General features: G+C 43.3%; 1 protein-coding gene across 3 annotated transcripts in view; it reads right to left on the bottom strand.

The window, feature by feature from the left end:
• CAPRIN1 (cell cycle associated protein 1) overlaps positions 1-19,009 on the bottom strand; it is a 28,083-nt gene extending 9,074 nt beyond the window's left edge. Inside the window, exons 1-10 of one of the 3 annotated variants that reach the window (XM_038138108.1) lie at positions 18,811-19,008; positions 18,279-18,484; positions 9,820-9,882; positions 8,541-8,627; positions 6,740-6,978; positions 6,545-6,627; positions 5,395-5,532; positions 4,782-4,834; positions 4,610-4,696; positions 72-227 (exon numbers count right to left, since the gene is read on the bottom strand). In XM_038138108.1, coding sequence (XP_037994036.1) covers positions 72-227; positions 4,610-4,696; positions 4,782-4,834; positions 5,395-5,532; positions 6,545-6,627; positions 6,740-6,978; positions 8,541-8,627; positions 9,820-9,882; positions 18,279-18,482 — 1,110 coding nt within the window. In that variant the 5' untranslated portion in view covers positions 18,483-18,484; positions 18,811-19,008. Of the gene's footprint in view, positions 1-71; positions 228-4,609; positions 4,697-4,781; positions 4,835-5,394; positions 5,533-6,544; positions 6,628-6,739; positions 6,979-8,540; positions 8,628-9,819; positions 9,883-18,278; positions 18,485-18,810 lie in introns of all 3 variants that reach the window. The other 2 variants (XM_038138110.1, XM_038138109.1) reach the window with 2 other exon arrangements.
• Between the last annotated feature and the right edge of the window lie 6,030 nt (positions 19,010-25,039).

Below are 25,039 nucleotides of genomic sequence, written 5' to 3'. Positions count from 1 at the left end.
ATTTAAAACAATAAAAATCAAACCCACACTGCTGTGGGTTAAACAGACGAATGTTTAGAGTACAGAAATACCTGCATGAAGTTGTAGGGGCCCTGCATCTGTGCCATGAGGTCCTGTACTCGCTGTCTCCTGACCAGGGGGTCTGCCTGAGCCACAGCAGTGAGTGCGTGAGGTTCCGGGACGGGAGGAGACGTCGCCTGTGTCTGTTGCTGCAGGGAATTTACAACCTAACAAGAGACAATAACCAACTGCAATTTCAGCTCCAGGCAGCGCTGCGCTCAAGCCACTCAGGACTTCTTGCACTTCTGGCTACTGCCTGACTGGTTATGGATGATGGAATTGCTGTAGTGGTGATGCAGGACAGTATTACATCCTAGACAGGTCAGTACTGTGGCCAGCCACTCATCTGAGCACTCACAGAGCAGAGCTCCAACTCTGCTCTTTTTTCTCTCCATCTACTCTTTTCCCCATGAAAAAAGTATTTGTTCAATATCACGTGGAGTTTTTTAGACCAGGATTTGAGACAGCAATTTATCACCATTTGGAAATTTAAAGGAAGTGGGGGAAGAGTAAGCTTCAGAAATATGCACAAATGGGGAACAATTGTTTTCTCATAGCTTTTTGGTAAATATAAGTGGAGTCAGAATTTTTTGGTCTTTTTTAAGACTTCATAATGCTCAATTTTCACAGCCACTGTTATCATAGCTCCCTGATTTACTGTCTCAGGAACAGCAGGCAGCATTGCACGACAAGGATTGCCAGACAGCACCGTGAGGGAACACCAGAAGCCCACAAGCAGAAGCACAGATCAGGGAGGGCAAGAAAGCTCAGAGTTACCAGACATATCCCAAAGGGGCAAACATCAACAAAGGAACAAACTGCAATGGGCTTTCAGATAGCACCTGACCAGACAGCAGAGCAACCAGCCAAGCTGGACATGGGCACCTAAACATCCATCAGCAAATAGTCTGAAAACAGACTGACAAAGATGGTTGAGCTGTACTTTGATGGCCCCAACCAGTCCCTCACCTGCTCTTTAGGCAGCTCCTGTAATCCAGAAGTGCCATTTTCAATGTCAACAAATACCCTTTAAAAATATCATTGTCTCTTAACGTTACTTCTCTATTTCAATCAGCTTGTAACATTGCTAACATTCCAGATAAACAGCTAAGCCTTAAAACTTAGTTGCACAGATATAAATTGCACAGATATACAGTTGCACAGATATAAATTAGCATACAGGCACCTGAAAGTTCAAAATATTGATGTAAAATACCTGATTTCTTATCAGAACTGCAGAAGACAGATTTCTGTACCCAGCCATAACAATTAACAAACCACCCTATAATCAAGGTCTGAACTTTAAGCCTCCCACTGTCACTATCCACCCTCAAAGCCTGCACATTCCTTGTTAATTTCTCCAAGAAACCTACAGCCTGTTCCAGCATTCCTACTGCCTGTCCGGATTTCCCAATCTTGTTTGTCCATAGCATTCTGCACATGCAGTTGCCTCCCCAACTCCAACGGCTTGTTCCTTGAGCAAATCCCAAAGAGAGAATCTGAACAAAACTGAAAGCTAACCACAACCACAGTCCTCTCTGAGATTCCCTTCAGACCCCATCACCACTGGTAGCAATCCAGAGAAGCAATTGGACAATTCCCATGAAAAATACACCCTGAGGCAGTCCACACTGGAAACCAAGCACAACTCTGGTCTGTCAAACAGTCCTTGCATTTCACATTATGGACTGTTAACAAATTAAGAATTAAGCCCTGTGAGTGGAAAAAAAATTATCTTGAGCACATATATAGACCTTTTGTACATGACAAAGTTTAAAAATTGAAGAAAAAGTGCAAGCCAGATTATTAGGTGAAATTTGAGTGGTAGAACCAACTCATCTCCTGCATAAATGTTACCAAAAGTACTCTCAGTTATTTGAGCACTACCATTCAACTCATGGAGCCCAAGTCATTCACAACAACTCAGTATCTTCAAGGAAAAAAAAAAAAAGGAGTCAATGGAATCATCAAGAACACACAACAGTGACAAAAATAGCCAACCTTTTCCTTTTCCACAAACAGCACAGCAGTAACTTCAGATGGTATTTCTTATTTTACATTTTCTTTTCCAATACTCCTTTTTTGATGTCAAAAGGAACAGTTTAGGACCTATTCCTCAGCCTCATTAGCACTACCAGGGTACTCCGACCAAGTAAAGCACAGTAGGATGGAACAACTGAGCAAATTCCAAGTTGTGTGAGGTAAGTTAACCTTGTCAGCAGGCAGAGCTGCCAGACACAAGGCAAGGAGACTGACAGGGGACAGAGAAAAAAGAGAAGGAAATGTAAAACCACAAGTTTAATGACACCACAAACCAAGAGAATGTATTTTTTTAGTCTGAGAACAGTTTTCAGTTCTACACAAAATCCACCCAACCGAAGTTCCACAACCTAAAACACAGAGAACTTTGTGTACAACCAGACTCAGGCACTAACTACAGAAGAAGCAGTTAAAAAAATTTAAACCCCACAAAACAACAATAAAAAATCTCTATAAATACTATTACCAATAAAGGACACCCTCACCAAAATTAGACCATCATATAATCCAAACACGCTTGGAAAACTCACAAGCAAATTACTTAGTTTAAAAGTTATGGAAGGACCATACAAAAAACACTTGTGAAGACATACAACACTTCCCAACCTAGAAACACACCACAGAAATCCTGACTGTATCACATCTAGTTGAGGGTTACTGGAAGAAAAAGAGAGGAGCTTATGATATGCTTCCCCTTAGTGAACAATTACAGAGATCTTCTGAGCTAGTGTTCTCTTTCAGATTTCAAAATTCACAGCTATCAGTGTACATCCTGTGTCATGATCTTACCAAAGCACAATCCAGCTGCATTCTGCTGAGAAAGGAGACTGTGGTGCCAACAAGAATAATTCTGCAGGCAGATATTCTCACTTTCCCTTTTTTGTGTTATAGCTGAGAAAATAAAGTTCTTTACTATGAAGGAAACAGGCTTCAACTTCAATTTTTTCTAAATTATTCCTTTCTACCATATCAAAGATATTGGGACAGAAAGGGCAATGGAAGCACACATTCTGTGTATTGTCCTATGAAAACAAAGCTGATCTGATTCCAGATTCAGCTGACTAGGAAATTATGAGTTTCTGAAATCTGTCTGATACCAACTACAACCTGAACGCCTTCATCCACACTCCTCATATTAAGAACGAAGAGAACTGAACCACTCTGGACACTTGGCAGAAACACAGATATACAATGGGTATAACTGAAGCAAATTAATCATTAATTTTAAAATACTGTGCCTTCTAAGAACACTACAACCAAGCATGATTTTAATGTATGGGTTTGGAGGGTTTCTTCAGTTTAAGATAATTCTTAAAACACATTCAATAGGCAGCGAGTAGCAGTGATAATTGAAGAGTTTTTAAAGTAAGTAAATGAAATATACTGTGACAAGGAACTACCAAACTCCTTCACATACATGGCAAAGCTGCCTACTTAGTTTTAGAAATCTCACACTCACCCTCAGTATAATTAAATCTCTAAGTGGTCTTCAACACTGTAAAATAGGAATTTCAGCCAGACTCAATGTAAAACCAGCCAGATTAGTTAATCAGATCAAAACAGCCGCTCTTTTTTTCAGCACTTCACAAGATGATGAACACTTATTCCACTCCTACATTAAAAACAGCCAAAGGCACCAAGAAAGTCTAAAAAACTGACCATCTGCAATGTGCTGCTGCAGAAGGCTAAAATCAATCAAAAATCAACTCTCCAGCACCTGAAAGAAGCTGCTCATACTTGTTTTTACCAGTCAGACACAACTCAAGCTCCAACGTACCAAACAGGGGGCTCGTCTTTTCCCTACACAAGGACCACAAATTCCAGTGCAACAAAATCATGGACTTGCACATGCAGCAAAGTCTGGGTGCAAATCACTGAACTGGGAATGGATCCCAACACCAGTGCACCACAAACACCACAAGTGAACAGCCACTCAAGTGCAAAGGAGTAACAAGTGAGATACTTCAAGAGCTGCGGTTCTGGGAAGCCGAGACACACATACATACGAGCACATTTTAACATCAAATGATGCACATAAGCAATCTGGAGTAGGCATTAGCTGAGTTACTCATTTTCAGCTCCTTCTCCAGGGACCTGTGCTTAATGAAAGCACAACTACACCACACTGTCAGCAGCTGGGTAGAAAAACTTTCAAGTTCTACATTTGCAGCTAAGTTCTCAAAAAAAAAAAAAAAAGACTTCAAAAGAAGTCCTTAAAGTCTTTTCAAGCATGAGACTTTTAAGCCCTGTTTTCCCAAGCAAGCCACTAATGAAGAAAAGCGAGTTCTCTGCAAACTTAGCCGGACTAAATAGGTTTTATTTCTTCTTACTTTAGGTACTCCTGAGCTAAGTATGTAATTAAAGAATTGAGAAGCGAGTCCAAGCCTACTTAAATAAATGTATTCTTTTATATATTGGGGGAGAAGGGATGCAATACTAAAACCTATCATGAATTGTGAGCCAGCAGAAACAGGGATTGCAATTTTACCTGCAGTACACAAGATCTTACCTCAACCGTTTCAACTGTCCACTCATCTACCTGTTCCTTCTCACTACTGCTGAACTGAGTCTCTGCCATGAATTGTCTGTTTACATACTAAAATAAAAATAAGAAAGGGTATGAAAGTAAAAGTAAGTGGCATTGGAGGTATACAAAATGAGAGTGTTTCAGTGAATAATACCTCAGTTGATTCAACTTCAGTTGGCTCAGTAAATTCTTCTGCTGGATCGGGTTCTGGAAGAAAAAGAAATAAACCATTTATGTGGGAAAAAAAACAAATAAAAAACCCCAAACAACAATAATAAAGACCTCAACCACCCTCATGTTATAGACCTAGAAGATACAAAGTGAGATGAGAAAATCTCATGTCTCAGAATAAAGAAGAAATGTCAGGGGTGTTAACAGAGAATTAGTAATAACAAATATTCTCAGAGCTTGGAATTGAAAAGAAAAAAAACCATTAAATTCTTGCTAATGAGAGTTGTGTTCAGCTATGCCTTCTCCACAAAAAGGGAAAAATGTCCTGAGTTGTCTTAAACCTGGATACAACATTCCCAAGTTTCTTAAGTATGTAATTACACTGTCTGCTTCAGAAACTGCTCCCTTCTAGCTCAGCTTAAACTGGTGGGAACCACTGAAAAATGGGAAAAGCCTCAGGCAGCCAGAACTTTCATCCTGGATGGTTTCAGTGCTAGAGATGAACACTGAATTTGCAATTTAATCACTCTGAGGACTGCAGAGACATGACAGAACAACACAAACGTGTCAGTCACGGGGCATCTTCCCCTTCTCACCAGCCTCTGCTGCAGTGTCTTCTACTGCAGGTGCAGGTGCTGCCTCCTCTTCCTCACACAGCCCATTCTGGTGGTTGTGGGTGCTGTCAAAGTAACTGGTCTGAAGAATGCGTTCAACAATCTCCTTCAGTGCTTTATCTGGGAAAATGGAACAGGGAAACATCAGCACCACCTCAGTACTAATCATCATCTCCTTCCACCCTTCCTGCCCAAAGATTGCAGGGTCATTTCATGACCCTTTTGCTGGGAAGATGTTGCTGCCCCAAGCCACTCCATGAGCACCAGGATTTCCTCTCTTACTGGGTCACAGTCAGTAAATCCATAAATAACCCACTGTCATTCAGAAAAATCTGAAGGGAAAGAAGGATCTTAAGAGTACAAAACTCTTCAGAAGCTTTGTGGAGCACCTCACAGTGAGGTCAAGTTTATGAATTTAATTACTAGACTTTTATTCCTGTTACTTAAAACCATTACTGTAAGACAATTTCTTCCAAAACAACTAACTGTCAATAAAAATAAATCTACACAGGTACCACCTGATTCATGAGGGTTCTTCTCCTGAGGTGAAGTGGCTCAAAAGAGCCTTTGTAAGCAAAGAACACTTGCCCTCAGTGCTTCAGATGAATGCTGGGGCACCTTAACTCAAAAGACATCAGCCCCATTGGCAAAGCAGTGTTACTGGCTCCCTAGGCCAGGTATTTGGGAATTATTTCCATAAAAAAGTCTGGCTGGCATGGTCACACCCTGATCTGCAGTTGATCAATGAAGACAGGGCAAACCTGCAACAACTTTTTGCAGGAGCTAAGGGGGAAAGAACATCCCAATAAGGAAGGCCATGTCACCTTGTTCACACGCAGGTTTGCAGAAAACAAAGAACTGTTACTGAGCAGCACCAGCAGCAGAGTACTGCTGATGGAGCAGGAACAGACTGAGCTTCAATACTGAGTATTGTGAGCCAGTATAAAAAATACACCACAGACTGAGTACAAACTTCACAAGTCACTGTTACAGTCCAGATGAGAGCTGAGAAAAAGTAGTTCCTCTAAGACCTCACAGATAATTAACTGCCCAAGTTCTCTTACATCAGATGTGTGTTTTAGTTCAGGCACAAATTCAGTGTGCTGTCTCTTCATGCAGAGACTGTACTTACAGGTTGTTCCACAAACTGGTTTTTCCTTCCCTTCCAGTAAGTCCCACAGGTGAACAGATGCTTGCTCATACTGCTCATTCAACCTTAAAAATTAATTAATAAGAGTTAATTTCTTACTGAGTCTTTAAATTACCATAGCAAATACATTGTTAACTGACTGGCAATTAGAAAGAGGAGCACTTTGCTGTACCCTACCTCATGTTCATGTCTCGTTCAGGGTAAACCAGCTTATAAAACTCATCCAGCATTGTCAGCTCCTCCTCTGTCAGCACTGGCACCCCGTTGGATCCTTGTTTGAGATCGCTGCGCACTTCATCATCCCCCAGCTTCTCCAGAATGAACTGCAGCTCCAGCACCGTCTTTAAACGCTTCTGCTCAGCCTCCTCTCGCATCAGCTGCTCCCTACGAGCTGTCTTCTTTATTGTTTTCTGGATCTGGAATGGACCCAAGGCAGAAACTGTTTGGAAATGTCTTGAACTGCTAAGTAAAGGTACAGAGGAAGGCAAGGGAAAAGCCTAAGTGTTTGGTTCTTCCATTTGGAAAGGCTTGGGTGATCCAGATTTGCTCACACTGGCCACACAGAGAGCAGGAACAGAGAGGTTATTCACCATATCCCACGAGAGTAGGATTCTTTGGAACTACCAGGAGATCAGCTTAAAACAGATAAAGAAAAGGACTGTTTTTTCACACACCACAAGAGGGAACTCATGGAATTTTTTGACACGAAAGGCTAGGGAGATAAGACAGGATCAGCAAGTCCAAAAAAGGATTTCAACCAATTCTTGGACATGAGATCCCCAGTCGCACACCCCAGGGAACAAGCATGTGCATCCACTGCAGCATTCCCAGCGCGAGGAGCACGGATGCAGGGAGGGAGAGGATGACACACCAGCAGCAGCCTTGTGCTCTGCACTGAACCTTCCACAAGGTCTAAATGCAGCACCACTCTGAACCTACAGGATGTTGCTTCCACTCTTCATCTTAATCCAAGCATCCAGCGTCCCAAGTTCAGCTGGAAATGTAAGATTGTCTTCCAAAAATCTATCGTGATTCTGACTTTTGCAATTGAAACATCCAAATTTTGTTTTTAAAAATCAAACACATATCTTAAAATCAACTAACTGCAGTCAGGAAAAACTACAACCAAGTTTGAAAGCAGAGCAGCAATCTGGTACTCCTGCATTCACTGGCTTGTTTTAGCAGTCAGCTGACCAGAGAAACGCTTAAGAACAGACTTATCCAGAAAAGGACATTCTCCATTACTAACATTTCATAAACACAAATGAACTGTGATGCCAGAAAATAGAGAAACAAGTTGGCTTAGTCCTATAAATCAATTTACAGCCACAGCCAATGTAGAAAGCAGTTTATAACACAAGGATGCTGCTGCCCTTCAAATTATCCCAGCCTGTTCACAAGCTAACTATGCTCCTTAGAGCAGCCAGCTGTATTAACATCCACTACTTAACCAACTCCTCCAATGCTGCTGCTCTTTCCAGAACTCCCACATTTTTACAATTTAATTACTGAATACAGTATTATTATGCACCCTTGATAAAACACCAACCCAAAAGATTACCTATTTCATAGTATCCAGTTAATTTACCCTTCACAAAAATAATACTGTCCCATAATGTAGCTTCAGATTGTATTACCAAGAAATGAAAACCCTATGAAATCCATTCAGGAAAATGTTACCAATGGCAGAAAGTGACCATCTTTAATGTTGCATGACAGACCTGGTTCTGTGATCACTATTTTCAACACTTGTGTTGTGTCAGAAAATTACATTATTCTTGTTTCCATACATTTATGTAGTACATCAGAAATTCTTCAGAAAACCTGACATGAACTAATATAAAAAAATAGAAGAAAACAGTCAAACATAGAAGAAATCAAGGGCAATTCATCCCTGTAAACAGAGGTGACTACTACCTCAGTGGAAGAGTTTAAAGTGTTTGGATAACCCACATGGCAATGCTTGATCTTTACTTACATCTTGGCTCAGAGCCATAAAACTCCTCTGCAGTTCCTTAGCAAATTCCAGATTATTTGTCACTTCCTGGTATTTTGACACTGCATCCTTAAAAAAACCCAGAAAGACCACAAATGTAAACCATCAGCAACAGAACTGAATATATACTTCCAACAAATAAATTCCCACATTTTTTAGTTCTGAAGTGAGACACAGGATCCCTGAATGGGACTGCAACGATGTTAAGGCAAATTTAGATTTTCACTGGCCCAGATATCAAAGACTTGTGTATGTCCTTGGGGCCTCCAGTTTCTTTAGATATGCTAAACATACACAGAAATACGCCTTTATGTGCTCACATGGATGATGGACTGGTTTCATGTTTGGCTGCAGCCAGTTCCTGACAAAAACTAACCAACAACTGGGAGAATGGGAGAGAAGAACAATCTGGTAACTCAGAACTGCTCAAGAGTTTGAGAATTAATGCATTGTTCTCTCCAGTCAGAGCCAAAATCAGAATATACAAAGCATAATGTCCCCTTTTCCAGAAATCTCTGGTTTTGCTATCTTAAACCTAATACTCTGATCTGCACCAAAGCAAACCAAATTCTTTAACCCATTTGGTATTACTGAGAAATTATATCAAATCAGGGGTATTTACATTCATGAGACATTTACATTCCCGCTGTGACAAAATAATGCATTTCTCCAAACTAACATTTATTTTTATCAAGCCTGGTAGTCAGGCTTCATAAAAACCATGAGTTTCCCTCCTCAACATGACGTCAGTTCACTGTCGTGGTTTATCCTCACAACAGGCCATTACAAAATAAAAATACACAGATCTGTGATATTTCAGTTCTCAGCTGGCACAGAACCACCAAAATGAAGATGAAATCATCCAAGGGACCCAGGGAAGCAGGTCATTCTTTTAGGTATCAACAGCTGCAGTAGTTGCAGGGTTCATTTTTGTCCCTTCACTTTCTCAGTGTTAAAAATCATCCACAAAACACTGTTGATCCTAGACTGGGAAGATAATTGTTAAGGACTGGACTTCACAGAAGACTGAGCATCTGGTAATTTCTTGAAGTATCAATGTGCAGTTTGCACCACACAACTGAATTGAAATTGATACTTGCTTTTTATTTACAACTGCAAAACTGCTGCTGAATCAAGCTCTGCAATAACCTACTTTAAAAACCAGCCCCAAAAAGGAGAGAGGCAGGAGAAACTCCTCACCACAAAGATAACAAAACAATTTTAAAAGAGATCTGGTTAGGATTTTTTTGGTTGTTTTTACCAGTTGATCTTGATTCAGGCGTTCTCCCTTGTTCATTCGTTCCTGGTAATCATCAAGTTTGCTCTGAAACAAAAGAAAAATGCTGTTATGAAGAGGCAAAAATCAGTTTAAAGCTTTTTTTTCTACTTGTGCTAACAAAATTATGCACTCTAAATTACACTACACAGACTGCACCGTGTTACACAAGCACATACTGTCCTGTAGAAAGCGTACAGGAGAAAAACTGTCTTCTGGGTTAAAATGTAAATATTTTCCCAGGAGATAAATATTTTTATCTTGTTTATTTGGCTATTACAATGTCTTCATGGCTAGTTGGAATTTCCAAGGAAATTCACATTCCTCCTAAGGGGACAAGCACCCTCAATGGACACGTCCTTCAGTCCAAACAGCAGAGAGCTGAACTGAGGGCTGAGGTAGAGCTTATCACCACTTTATCACCACAATACCAAAACTCTGACTGCAAACCCCCACTGTCAAGGCTATTAAAATTCAGAACTGTGATTCCCTGTAGCTTCATCACTTAAGATAGTTGTAAAGAATTTTAAACAGTTTCTAATCCTCTGTGCAAGAATGCCCACCAACACAATTCATATTAATAGCTCTAAAATAGTTTTTGTTCAAGAGCATTAGGATTTTTTTTCCACAGGAAGAAATTGAAAAAATAATCATGAGGCTACTTTTCAGCAGGATCAGTTTTCTCATCTGCTTGAACAGAAACCACACAGAAGAGTGGCATCAGCCAGGATCAGGTAAAACTCCTGTGTGCCCCAGTGACAGACTCTACAGGCTAACTACAAAGGGTCTCCAAAAGGAAACAAAGCCTCTAAGGACAACACACCTAACTATTATGCTGTTTCCACCATTTCTGTATTATCACAAATCGCTGCATTTTGAATGAAATTTGCCATTATCTCATTTAAAAAGTTATTAAAACAAATCCTTAACAATTATCTTCCCAATCTAGGATAACAAAACACGAGAAGCAGGAGAACCCTTAATTCTGAATGTCAAAGAATCAAAATCCTGATGCCACTGCTGTCTCAGGGTTTACATTGGCACTGAGTGACACCTTGTTTGGCTGCTGCTGCTCTTCATTTCAGACTTTTCAGTTAAAATACTTAACTGGTATTGTTCTAGTTAATTCAACTTCTATGCTTAATCTCACTTTTGGAAAGATCAAAGTCTGTGGAACAGTTTATCAAGCAAGTATTTGATGCCCACCATTATTTCCTGAAACCCTATCACCCTTATGAGGCTTGGTCCTTTTGATGTCATTTTTGGTGCTGGATCTTTTTAAGTCCTCCAGGTCAGAAAGAACATTTCACTACTTCACCTTCCAGTGTATCAGAGCCAGCAATGGCCTAGACAAAGTCAAAGCAAGAACTTGCAGAGCTCCAAAAATATATTACTGGAGTTTCATGCTGGGGACAGAAACTACATGGTAACAGTTGTTAAATGCAGCAGCCACCGCTCCTAACAGATCAAAAAAGCAGCCCTGGAGAGCATTTGGCACACTGCAAATCTATCTCAACAGGAAATAAGGTCAGGTTACTCTTCTCCATCCTGATCTCAGAGCAGATGATGACATGCTTGGACAATCACAGGACAGTCTCTTGATTTGGGAGAGTGTGGCTGAGCCGTGCAGCTGAAAGGGAAGTAAAAGAACTGAACCACTGCAGTGCCCCAGTGAAAAGCCAGGTCAACCCACACCTCTGATGGCTGAAATCCTCAAGCAAAGGGGCTTTGCAGACAAGCAAATGTCAAAGGAAGTTCCTACTTGCTCAAGTCACCGGCTCCCCTGCTGCAGATTACAATTCCCTTGGTCACCCTGATGCAATTGTTTGTGAGGCTGCTCAGTAAACAGACTGCTAACATGAGCCAGCTTGAACAGGGTCTACAAAAATGCACTGAAACAAATTCTGTGATCCAGTTTCCAACACAAACCCATAAACAACAACAGTAAAACAAAATGGGTGGAACCCTGGATTCCAGAACACTACTTTGTTTGACTTTGTTGAAAAAAACAACATATATTGCAAAATTACACTGTGAAACACTCACAGAATCCCTTTTGTGGCTGAGGGCATAAGGGAGGCAAGAGGGAAAAATACCCTAAATAACTACCATTTTTTTCTGTATACTTTTTCCATGCATGGTTGGTCCTTTCAGATGAAGCTATGGCAGTAACATAGTGAACAATGCACAAGGTCTTTCTTGAATGGTCAAATACTCTTAGGTCTGATGTAAATGCTTTGGTTATTTTTATTCAACTAAAAAGCCAAGGGTAATACGTCTCTTTCTGCTAGGAATAGAAGAAAAGTTACTTGTCTTCACATTTACTTCTTACAAAACACTCCTGTTGGGAAGGTAAAAGCAGAGGAAGGAAAGCCCTGTCAGCTGCAATGCAGAGGACAAGCCAATGTGCATTTAGTTAAATGTTACCACAAAGATTCTGACTGCCAAGTAAGCATACTTCTATCATCACAAAGACACTTTTAAGATCCAAAGCTGCATTACACAGAAATATTAAGTAAAATGCCTTCCTTTTTAATCTGCACTGTCAACTAACAACAATCCAAGAGCAGCATTAGAGCTGTAAAACAACTGCAGTGAAATTCCTGCTCAGGAGCCTACTGCAGTGCCTGCAAGAGGGGAAGACTCTCTTCCTCTTACCCCTCCTTACTCAACTTCGCCCTCACTCCTCAGACAGAGATCTCCGAGCATGAAAACCAAACCACCAGGAAAAAAAATAATCCAGTGGCAAAGTGAGCACATGAATTGTGTATTGAACAGCTCGTGAGTCAGCAGCTCCCAGCTCTGCAGGCAGCAAGCCACTCTGCTTCAGCTTTTTCCACTGAGACACCCCAAGTGTTTCGGAGTTTCCTGGGGAAAAAGCCCCACTAACAGGCTCTTGGGACTGTGGTGCTCACTGCTTAACTACGCCCTGGAATTTACTTTAACAGGAATCCAAAACTGAGTTACTTTATTCACTAATAGATAATTCTCTTCACCTCCTCTGAATTGGCTCAAAAATATCATCCTGAAGCGGAAACAAAAACTGCGGTCACCTGGCATTGCCCTCCAAACCTACCCTGGTCTTAGAAATGCCTGACCACTGAGCCACCACTTCCAGTGCTGTGCTGCAAACTGGATCACTGGAATCATCAGATTAAAAATAACCCTTAAAAAAGGGGGTCAGGAGCAGGAGGGAGGCTCTATATTTAACCAGATAATTTCAACGCTATGGTTCTACCAATTACAGCAGCGCAAGTGTGCACAACAAGCTGCAAGGTGACAAGGTAACCTCTGCCAACAGCTGGAGTAAATCTTTAGCAATTCAGAGTCTACCACAAGGCAAGAAAAGATGGAAAGGACATTCCAAGTTTGTCTCCTGAGGTATCTCAAAAACTGAATTAATGCTTTTGACAGCACAAAAGCAATCGAGATAATCCAAAATTTAAAATAGCTGTGTAATACAGTTTGCACTGAGGCCAAATAAATGCCATGTTAAAAATTAGAAGTTTGTTAACCTGTTTTACATCTCCACATTGTAATTTGCCCTCCACCATCACCTCCACACTTATTCATGGCTTTGCAGCTAAAACTGCCCAGAAATGACCAAAAAACCCCCAAACCAAAATCAGTCTTCTATTTCCTCAAAAAAGAAAGAGGTAAAACACTTAGCAAGGAAGTTCAGAACCTCCCAAAAGCCACCAGTTCTGAGAAGCTGTTTCAGTCCTGAGTTGGAACCAGGAAGATGGAAGGATACAATAACACCAATACTCCAGAACACAGAACATTTACAGTTCTTCTGTTTAAACTGAATTGATTTTTTGAGTAACACTAGTAGATATTCTAGCGGGAGGGTTTTTCCCCACAGTCTGGGGAAAAGTTTGATGGTTTAGAAAAAAAATATCTGCATAATAATTTATTAGTTTTTAAACAACGGACAAGGACACATCAATTCTGAGACTGCAGTTTCATGATCAGTTAACCCCAGAGGCAGAAAAAGCTTCTTCAGTAACCAGAATTAAGTCACAGAAGAGTGGAAGCCCAAGTTTGGGTGACTGCAGAGATGTTCCTTCCACATCCCCACCATATAGGATATCCTACAGAAACACTCTGAATTTACAGGGAAGTTGACTACACTGTAGGAGACATGGATTTTGCTCTACACATCATTTTTGCTCCAAAAAGTTACTTTTACAAGTGAATTCTAGAGCACAAATGTGTCTCTCCCAACACATTCTGCATTCCAACAAAAACCACGATGCAAACCCCAAAGCAGCATCTGAAAAACTGAAACTAGAAGATGTTTCATAGCTCCCTGGGCTCATCATGAGTCCAGTTAAACTGAACTCACTGTGAGACAATCCCTATTCTACACTAACCAGTTAAAACCAAACCAGACCAGCCTGAAACCTCAAAGCACCAATCCCCTCAAGATTTCACAGATGAACTGCTTGATTTTTCAGACCTGAAGCTTGATATCCAAAATTCCTACTAAGAGAGGTTTCAAAGAAAGATTCAGGCTTATAGCACGCTGTCTGAAATGAATTTTACCATTTGTTCCATGTTAAACTCCAAAGATTAATTTCAAACCAAGCCTCCAAGGAGAGGTTCTGGAGCCACTCACAAGCCTGAACATCCAAGAGGCCCAAACCATGGACAAATGCATTGAGAGAGCTGCTACCAATGGGCAGCTTCAACCTCCTGCTACCAGAATGGAAAACTGACCCCAGCTTCTACTCCAGGTTCCTGTTTCCCATGGGAACTCCAGCATTTCACTGAACCAAGTCACACCAACTTCAAATGTCCACCCGCTGTTCCGTGAGAGTTCTTGTGTAGCAAGGACAGCAGCACCTGTGAACTGCTCACTCGGCACCCCAGCCAGGGTTACACTCAGCAGGAAACTCAGACAAGCTGATAAAGTGACAGCAGCTCAAGTTACCAGGCACAGGCAGTGTGTGCCATCTTTCCAACTCCAGACACCAGGCTCACTCCAAGCTTTAAGCTCACATGTTACTCTGTGAACATCTGCCCATCCCCGTGCCCACATGTTAGCAAATTAATTATTTTGCCCCTTTGGCAGAACATTTGTTTGATGAGCTGTTCTTACACGGCTCATGCCCTATTACACAAGATGAAAGCAAAAACAACTGGGTTTTTTCATCCAGCCCTGAAACAAAACCAGAGCTTGATCTACATTCAATTGGCTTAAAATTTGGAAAGGATCTTCTCCTCTAAAAACAAAAACCAGAAGAGTCAGGGAGAAGGAGAAATTGAAGGTGAAATATTTTCTCCTAGGGAACGTGGACAGCTGGCAGGATTCTAACCCCAGACACCTGACAAACACCTGGAGGAGTCCAGGCAACTTTCAGATTAACTAAGCTTCTCAACATAAACTTGAGCTGCATATCCCAAGGTCCTGGAGAGAAAACACCCCTTTAATTACCCCCTTCCATGCACACACAAATATCTTGTCATCTAAGAGCAGAGGATAGCATTCCTATCTTTTCCAAATACAAAGAGATGAGGGGAACACAGACGTTTTCAGGCCATGTTTTCACATCCATTTCTGAACAGCAATTGAATTTATTCCAGTCCCTTTTAACAAAATAAATACTCATTCTTTCAAATGAGGTCACATCTAGGAAAAGAAAATGAAAGTTTAACTAATAATCCAGTGGTTTTAGTTTATACAGAAACATTCAAACTAGCATAGACCAAAGTTACAAATATTATTTCAATTTGTATTTTGGCAGTCCCATTATTTTATCCTCTATGTTTACAGGTAAACATGACAAACTTCACTCCAAAAATTCAAATTTCTTTATGAAGAGTGACCTTTACTAAAAGCTGCACACTCCTTTTATTTAAAACCTAAGATGGTCCCTCTTCCAGAGCAGTAATTTTACATCCTTCAGAAATGTGTGTCTAAGTATTTATTTGTGTTCATTCTGTGACACAAAGCTCTGAAAATCATCTCTGCTGGCCTTCGTTAGCAGCTGCTGACAAAGAAAGGATTAACTGTCCAACTGAGCACAAGTTCCCAGTGAGATTTACTGCATTTCTCCCACTCCTGCCTGTACAGTTTCCAGAACAATTTTACTTTCTGGATGGTTGGAAAAAATTAAAAAATATAATCTTGTCTGAAGATGCAGAATATAAAGAAATCCTGATGCGTACAATGAGCTTTGTTTTAAGACACAAAGCATGCACTGCTCTCTTTACTAAAGGCATTCTTTACTACAGAACTCTTGGTTCCCCCACCAAGGGAGAGGCTCAAGCCCACAAACCAGCTCCTCTGCATAATACACCAAAACCCATTTCTCTCATAACTTCTGCAGTGCTTAAGAGTCCTCCTTCAGGAAGTTTCACAACTTCAGCCCTTTAAGACTTGGGAATCTTTGAACTTTAATTCATCAGAGAGAGACAACACAGAGCTTTTCCTTTCTAAGCCCCAGCCACTGTCTGGTTTTTAAGCCCACATTGCCCAGCACAGAGTATTCAAAAAATAAATGCTTTCAGTAAAGAGGTAAAACACTTAGCAAGGAAGTTCAGAACCTCCCAAAAGCCACCAGTTCTGAGAAGCTGTGTAATTCCTGAGTTGGAACCAGGAAGATGGAACGATACAATAACACCAATTTCATGGAACATCTTCCAACAAAAGCCACGTCCAGAAAGAAAAAGGGCACTTTGTCCCCTCCACTCACTTGGTAAAACACTAAAACTCCACTCAAATAGAATGGAATGGCTAAGGCAAGTGTAAATTATTTAAAGGTAAATAAAAACAATGCTCCCAAGGACCCTCACCCAGTAACAATGGGCTTTATCCTCTTGATTACTAGTCCCAAGTACAGAATAGGTCAGAATGTTCACTTTCTAATTTTGGTTTTTTAAAATACACGCTTTCAAGAAAATAAAAAACATTTTCAGAGGATTTTTGTTTATGTTGGGTACAACAGTTACTTTTCAAACAATTTTTGTGTATTAGAACAACTAGAGACAGAAAGATCTGCTCTCTTTCTCGAGCTGAGGACCAGTATTGGCTGTGCAGATATTCCTGTGTATTAAAGCCAAGTTTAAGACAGACATCTTGTCCTGTCTACACACAACAGACACGGAGGAAAAGCTCCTCTGGTTCTACAACTTACCTAAAATGTCCTGCTTGCTGCTTTTTGCCATATCATTTCTAAAAACCAGGAAAATCCCACACCCAGTTTTGAAGTGGGAAGCTACACTGTACACAGTGTATTTATACAGTGTATTATTGATACACAGTGTATTATTGATAGGTAAAGCACAGCTTCTCTCCTTTACAACCCACCTGTACAGACTAATTTACTGGGACTACTTCCACCTTATACAATATGGAACACTAAGAAAAATAGTAAAAGTGACAGTTAAAAAAATTAATAGAACAGTTATTGTGCTTATTCACTTCTAAAACTACTAAGAGATTAAGGGCTCTGGCACAAATATAAAATTATTTTTTGGTAATTTAGCTTGGCACTGTGGTGTCTTGAGGCAAGTCTCGAGGCAATGTATTAATTCTTTTTCTGATGGACACCTCATGCTCTGGGGGTTGTAAAGCCCTGTGAAGCTCATTTAATCTGCCACCTCCAAGAGGGTGCAAAACACACCGCGAGTAACCACGACAGCCTCTTCCTCCTGTGCCACGACTCGAACCGTCCGAGCAGCAGGGATTGAGTAGCTGCTCCTTCTAAAAATACCCCGTGAAAGGCCGCTTCCAGCTGGGCTCAGGCTCCCAAAGAGTTGAGCTTAGGGCGATGGAAAGCGAGCGATGACACTGGGGCGGGGTGGGGTGGCCCCGGCTTTGTGCGGGCGGCACAATGAGCTCCGCCGGGGAGGCCGGGCCGCCGCCATGTTACAGCTCCGCGTCCATGTGCCCGGCACCGGGGGCACCGCAGCCTCCGCCCGCCCGCTCCGCGGGCCACGGGCACCGGGCGCGCTCCGGCCGCCGCACGGAGCGGGCATGTGGGGAGCCGATTCCCGGGACGGCGCGGCTGGGAAAGGCCCCGCCGCGGGGAACAAAAGGCGGAAGGAGGGGGAAGGGGAAGGGAGCGGCGCCGCCGAGGGGGCTCCGGGCAGCGGGGGCGAAGGGGGGCCGGCAGCCGCGACTCTCCGGGCTCTGCTCCAGGAGCCGAGGGGAAACCGGGCCGGGTCCCGGGGCGACGGGAGGGCGGCCGGGGATGGGGCAGGGGCACCCCGGGAGGGGAAGGGGACAGGCCGGGGGAGCGGCGCTCGCCCTTCTGGAACCTTCCAGCAGGCGGCCTCTGGGGGCCACGCCGGGAACAATCCGGGAGGGCTCGGCGGAGGGCCCGGCACAAGGGAGCGGAAGGGAAACAGGCCGGACCGGCTCGGGGGCAGGGACGGCCGAAGGCGGGTGGGCACCCGGGGTGGGCTGGGGGGTCTGAAGGGACGTGGGGGATCACCTTCTTCTTCTCCAGGTTGCGCAGCTTCTTGTCGATCACCCCCAGGATCTGCTTCATGGCCTCGGTCTGCACCGTGGTGATGTTCACACCCGCCGCCGCCTGCGGGGCCGCCGCCGCCGGGGCAGCCTCGCTGCCCGGTCCCGCTTTGCCGGTGCTGCTGCCGGTGGTGCTGCTCGCCATGGTGCTGTTGGTAGCCGAGGGCATCTCTGTGAAGGAGGGAGGGAGGGCGGGAGAGAGAGAGACAAGAGAGCGGAGAGAGAGCGGCGGGCGCGTCACGGGGGATGGCGGGGACGCGCGGGAGCGCGCACGCGGCCGCGCGCGCACGAGCCGCACCTGCCCCGGCGCGCGCCCCGGAGGGGGTGCCCCCCCCTCCCCCCAAACCCGCCCCTCCCTCGGCGCGCGCGGGGCGGCGGGTCACGTGACGGCGCGGGGCGGCCGCCTCGCGCCCAACGGTCATTTTCCCTTCACGCTCCCCTTCCCCCCCGCCCCGCGCCGCTCGGGGTGTCCGGAGGGGCCGCGCCGCCCTCCTCACCCTGTGCGCGACTGAGCCCGGGGGGGACACGCTGCGCTCTCTCTCGCTCCTTAGGAATGGCCGCCTCAGCCGCGCTCCAGCCCCGCCGCCCGCGCTGCTCCTGCTACCACGGGAGGGAGAGAGAGAGACAGAGAGAGAGAGAGAGAGAGAGAGGAGGGAGGGAGAGAGAGGCAGCGGCGGCGCGCACGCCGGCGCGTAGAGGCGAGGCGGCGCGGGAGCGCGCGGGGTCCTGGCCGGCCCGCGGGTGCCCGCGGAGAACGCCGGAGCCCGCGGCGGCAGCTGCCGCGCCGCCCGCGCGGGGGAGGCGCGGCGCGGCGGGTCCTTGAGGCGCGCGGCGGGGCGGCCCCGCGGCAGACACAATAGCGGGGCGGCCGTGAGGGGAGCCGCGCCGCCCGCCGCCCCTTCCCCGCACTACCGTGCTCCGGAGCGCCTCTCTGTGCCCTGCGGCCAGCCCACACACCCGGCGAGCCCATAGCGGCTCTAACTGAGCCCTAATGGCCGCAGTTCAGTCGCCGGGAGCAGTTGTTTCCTCTGTCTGTCAGGCGGGGATTTGCGTCTCCAGCTATGTCCCTGTGTGTCCCTACGATCCCCACGTAACGTGTGGGATTTTAGTCCTACACGTTTCAGTCAGCAAAAGCTGCCACCACTCAGTAAACCTTTACTTCTGTGCTAGCGATTTATTCTTTCAATATTAATTATTTCAGTGTTAATAAATGAAATGCAACGTCGGGGTTTCTGTGAGGCAAAGGGAATTTTGGGAGGAATGCTCCAGCTGCTTAGTGGGGCACAGCTGGAAAATGAAATGTCACTGCCTTCAGAAGGCCGGGAGCTAAATGGGAAAGGATTTGGTATTTATTGACTTGTCTTGGAATTAATGGGTGCAAGACTTTGGGAATAGAAATCCCTGAAAATCCAGTTCAGGGTTTTCTATTCCCAAAGTCTTGCACCCATTAAGCACATGGACATTGGAAATTTCGGTTAAAATGAGCCATTTAAGACTGTATTTGTACCGTTGTTTTTTAAAGTGTTGTGTTTTTTCTCTGATCTCTTTATTTGTGGATCCACACCATCAATGACATTAAAAGAAGGAAAAAGCCCAGTTCCTTGAACAACTGGGCCAGGAGAAGGGAGATGTCTCGTGGCCCCTCCTCACCAAATCCTTGCCCTTGTTTCCATCCTGGTTCTCGCTCCCCCGGACTTAATTCAAGCTGATAATCCAGCAAGAAACTGGTCACTCGATGGGCAGATTCTCCCCCTCCATTCCATCTGTAAATATTGCTCCTTATGCTTCTGCTTTCCATGCATCTCTGCATTTTCTGGAGCAGCCCAGTGCTTTGTCATTTTGTATTAGATATTTGCTTTACAAATCATTTTGTTTTGCATAACAGGTTATGGGACGTGCAATAAATCACCCAGCCCAATGATTTCAGTTGAATAAATGAGGTATAAAACAAAATCTTCAATTGTTGAAAGTCCTTCTCCCTGTTCAACAAAAAGATTTTGGTAATACCACTGTATTTTCTTAATTCCATTGTATTTACAAGATTTAATTCCTATGGATTTACTTCTCCAAGCCTCATACATGGGGGTTGAAATGACCTTTTTTCCCCAAGCAAAATGCAGTTTTTTCTGTCAACATGTGAAGCACTTGAGGCTTTTTGACCACAAAATACAATGGTTTAAAATAATATGGAATTGTGTCATCCATTCCTATTCATTTCTCCTTTTCCCTCACATTGCCATTGCAATTCTCCATAAGTTTTATTTTTTTAAATTATTTTATTATTTTTATTTTTATTTTTATTTTGCCTGCACAGCTCAGGCAAATTTTTCAGCCAAGCTCTGACAGAGTTTGAACTCAAAACCTCTCAAGGTGTTTGTTCTCCATGGAGAAGCGAAACACGAGGTAGCGAATGCTCATGGTCTCAGAAATGAAGAAAGTTAAAAGGCTGCTCTTGAGAGCAGTCATTGCAGGAGCTCACTCAGCCAATCTCAGCTCCTGAAATGTTTCTTGCTACTTAACGTGCTCGTCATTTCAGGCAGGTCTTGCTGGGAGTTATTGATCTACCCCTTTCCCACCATTCCTGTAGCAACCACAAATTCCTCATCCTTCTGTGCCAACAGAATCGATCACCTGGCAGCGCCTGGCAGAGGAAAACCCTGCAGAGTTCCCTGTAAGATCTGAGACCTTTGCTTGGAGGAAGTGTTGCTGAGCTGTGGGTAAACCCCATCCTGGCAGCTTCCAGCAGGACGAGCTTGTAATCAGCGTGTGGGTCTCAGCATTTCCATTTCTCAGAGATAAGTATCCCTGCATTTCGTGTTCGGGAGCTTTGTGAAACAAAGGTCAGCTCCAGAGCTGCCGGGTTTGGAGTCACGCATGTTCAGTCCCCAGGGAAAGGCCTGAGAGGAGAGAAAGTCCCCCCAGCAGAAGCACTTCCACAAATGGGAACTTCTAGAACACAGAACTGCTCGAGATGAAGGAAGTCACATTCCCGACCCTTCCCGTCTCAGATTTTTTCCCTTTTGCCCTCTTTGCTCCCCTTTGCTCAGGGACTTTTGACCAAGCCAAGCCTTGCCACTCCCTCTGGGGAAAATCCTACAGGGAAGTACTACTAGTCCTCTACCCCTTGTCCCATCTCCAAGTGGAAAAGAAAAAGGAAAAATTACACTTTTTTTTCTCCCCGATGCCCTAAAAACTATTTCCAAGCAAAAGCGATGTCCCGGCCTGTGGGAAATGGATTTGTAAAGAATTCTCAAAACCTGACAGAAAGCTCAGACAGTCTTGTACATCTGTATCCAAAGACTAGGATAAAGCGTGCTAACTTAGGAAAGCCATAGAATAGGGATGACATTGTTAAGAGAGAAATTAAACTAAAATCAAGTTTATCAACAAGTTTCAAAATATAACCTTACAAAAAGACTAGAGGTTTTAGAGAATTAGAACTGTGAAAGATGCACTGTAGCAAGACCACGTGGAGAAAAAATACAGGTGATTGGTGTTAGAAGTAATAGTGGCGTTGTGTAACAAAAACTAATAAGTTTTTGAAAATGAAAAACATTTTTGAAAATGAAAAACATTTATAAAGTATTGTAGCCAAGAAATAAGTTAGCTTTTGATAGAATAGTGTTAAGTTTTACATCTCTTGTGTCTCACTATTCATCGAGACTGGTGATAGAATAAAATCTTTGAAAGTGCCTTTCAGTCACCCCATCTCTGTAAAAACGAAGAAAACCAACAGCAGGTTAGTGCCTTGTGAGCCCAGGGATGAGCCGTGTCTCCCTGCAGCCCTGCCAGGCTCTGACCCTTCCTGCAGGTAATCAAAGCACACAAACAGAGATGTGCTCCTGTCCTCCCAAACCTGGCATCCCATCCCTGTGTCCTGCCATCTTCTGGTTCCCCACTTGTCCAAAGCTCACCAGCTTTCCCACCCTGCTGATCTGTTCCCAACTTCCCCAAACCAGGAACTCTGGCCCACTCAGGGCTCTCTCCTTAATCACCACATCTACTCCCTGGTCATACTCAGGATTATCCTGAACTATATAATAAAATTAACATAATTAATAACTTCCTTTTTTTTCTAAGTTGGGTTGTTTGTGTTGGGGGTTTTTTTGTTTGTTTTTTGGGGTTTGTTTTGTTTTGTTTTGTTTTAAATAGGCTCCATAAGACTAAAATGAAATTTCCTTCCTGCACATTATCACAGGCCTATTCATCAAGCAGTTCCCTGCCTGGGCTCATGGAATGTTATGGGATTTCAGCATTGCCAGTGCTCTCTCGGGTTCTAGAGATAACCTCAGCCTAAGCTGAAAAGCAGATCCCATTCCAGCTCTGGAGCACAGAAAATGGAAAGGACCAACCTCAGTTTCCAGTTCCTGGATTTGTTATACAGGGATTATGGTTGTTAGGTTTTGAGGGGGGCTCAGTCTGCACTTTTCAGAAGCTGGGGCTCCTCCTGCTTATCAGGCTGTTTTAGAAAGGTATCGCTTTGTTTTTATTTAGGTTTCCTTTTTCCACAGGAATGTGCTCAAAGGAGAGGAATTCCCATTCTATCTAAGCCCACAGGCTGGCTAGCTTTCATAATAAAGTGAGACCCAGACAAAATAAACTTCTCTGAATAAGGATTGAAAGCTCAGTGTATGTTTTTTGTCTGAATAAGATTAAAATGCAAGGTTTTTATCAGAAATGTTAAACATTGATGTTTCGGGAGAAAGGTCAGTTAAAAATTCAGAAGGTATTTGAGTTCAAAGGAGATTAAATTAAATCGAATGGCATGATTAGTCCAAACTAACATAATTCCAATCCAATGCAGCAAAAAATCGATTAATTGCTACTAAATGATAGATTTCCCTCCACAGCCATAGATGGGAAATCCTTACAAAAGGTATTTCTGTTTCAGTTCTTCTTCCCTTCCACAAAGCAATTGTGTACTGAAGTCTCCAGCTGCAGAACCAGGCTGGGACACTCCTTTGCTCCACAAACTTCATGCAAAGCAGATCAAGCCTTAGTTTATGGACAAAGCCCTGGCACAGGAAGGGAGGAGGTTGGTCACACATGCCAAAGGAGCTCTGAAAAGCAGCCCAAAACTGCCCAGGGCTTTATATTTGCCTGACTTAGCTAATTTGGATGGGCCCAGCTTACCACACTCTCCAGGATGTTTATGCCTGCCCTCCCTCTCATTTACTCTTTCAGTCATCTTTTTGTATTTGTAAATTAGATCAAGTAATTAATTCTGTCTTTTATTTCCTTACTGCTAAGGAAAATATTGTGACAAATGCTGCAGCCCCAACCAAAGCATCCTCTTAAATGACAATCTTCTGTTCAATTTAGGTTTGTTTTTTTTTCCAGCCACTTTAGTGTATCACAGCCATTTCAAGGAGAGTATCACGAGGCTGTAAGTCGAATTTAGGCTGTTCATAGTCTGACTGTCTTAGATCTTTAATTCTGGAGAACATCTACAGAGGTTATCATCCCAAAATTGTAATCACCTCAGAAAATGTTACCTTTTTATTATTTTTTTTTTCTCAAAGAGACATGCTGTGTAACTGTGGAGTAAAAAAAGGGCTCTTACTGAAAGGATATTCAACCCTGTGCTGAAACGGATCATGAAAGTCACTAATTGAAAGGCAAAGGTGCTGCCAAGGGCCAGGTTTTACTGTAGATGGGATGGGTAACATGGGGCTCATGATGTGCCTAATACCAACTTTTTACCTTTATTTTTATGGATAGAACAATTTTATCTTTATTTCTATGGCTCTTTCTATGAATCGAGGAGTCCAAATGGTTCTTGACAAATGAGCAGATCCAATGCCTGCCCTCTTACCCACCCCCCAGGAAATTTGTGCCTGAGCCCTTCATCTCTTCAGCTGATGTGGTCAGGCACAGCCATTAGAAAAAAAAAAGGGTTTTGCTAATTATGTTCATAATTAATTCATGCTCACAACACCTGAAAATTGCCAACCGAACCTCACATTCTCCAAGGTGCACCTCAGGATTTTCCTGCACATCACATACATAAGAAAGGTAAAGGAGGAGGGAAACTGGAAGTAACTGAAGGTGAAGGATGACTGGGATTTTAGGGAATCCATAATGCTGATATAGGACAAATTCCTCTCTTGATACCTCCTTTCCTTGTGATAGGGAATGACTGGAAATTATTCTTTACGTAGACTGGTTTTGCACCCACTTTACTGTGGTTTTCATTTGGGTCATGATTTCTTAGGCTGCTTCTGAGTTGTGGGAGAGAGCAGCAGAAACCTTATTAAAGTCAGGAGATCTTCCTCTGATTTTTCTTTCTCTGCTTCTTCTCTGTCCATGTGTGGAAGGAAATGAAATAGCCTGGCACAGTTTGGTTTTGGCAGATTCATGTTGCCTGTTACTTCCTTTTTTTTTCCCCAATCACTTGGGATGTTTAATAAATTAATTTAATAAATAAAGGTAGAGCATCTCTAACTTAATTTAGGCAGACCCAAGTACACAGCTTAATTTGAAGGTGGCCACATCAACTTGTTGCTTTAATTTTATTTCTCAATTGAAAAGCTCTTACTGAGAGCTTTAAAATAGCAAAGTTCCCTCCAGAAACAGCTGAGGTGAGGGGATGCCACGCTGCAGTCTGAGTCCTGTGCTTGTTTGTACTGACCTGCTTAGCTCAGGCTGTATTATATAATTTACATTTTTTAACCAAATGTCTCTTTGCCAGGTCAGAAAGGGACAGGAAATACTTAAAACCTCTTC

Source organism: Motacilla alba, chromosome 5 (assembly GCF_015832195.1).
Source record: "Motacilla alba alba isolate MOTALB_02 chromosome 5, Motacilla_alba_V1.0_pri, whole genome shotgun sequence".
Taxonomy (NCBI): domain Eukaryota; kingdom Metazoa; phylum Chordata; class Aves; order Passeriformes; family Motacillidae; genus Motacilla; species Motacilla alba.
The sequence above is the reverse complement of the archived record's forward strand: the minus strand, read 5'-3'. Positions and strand labels throughout refer to the sequence as shown.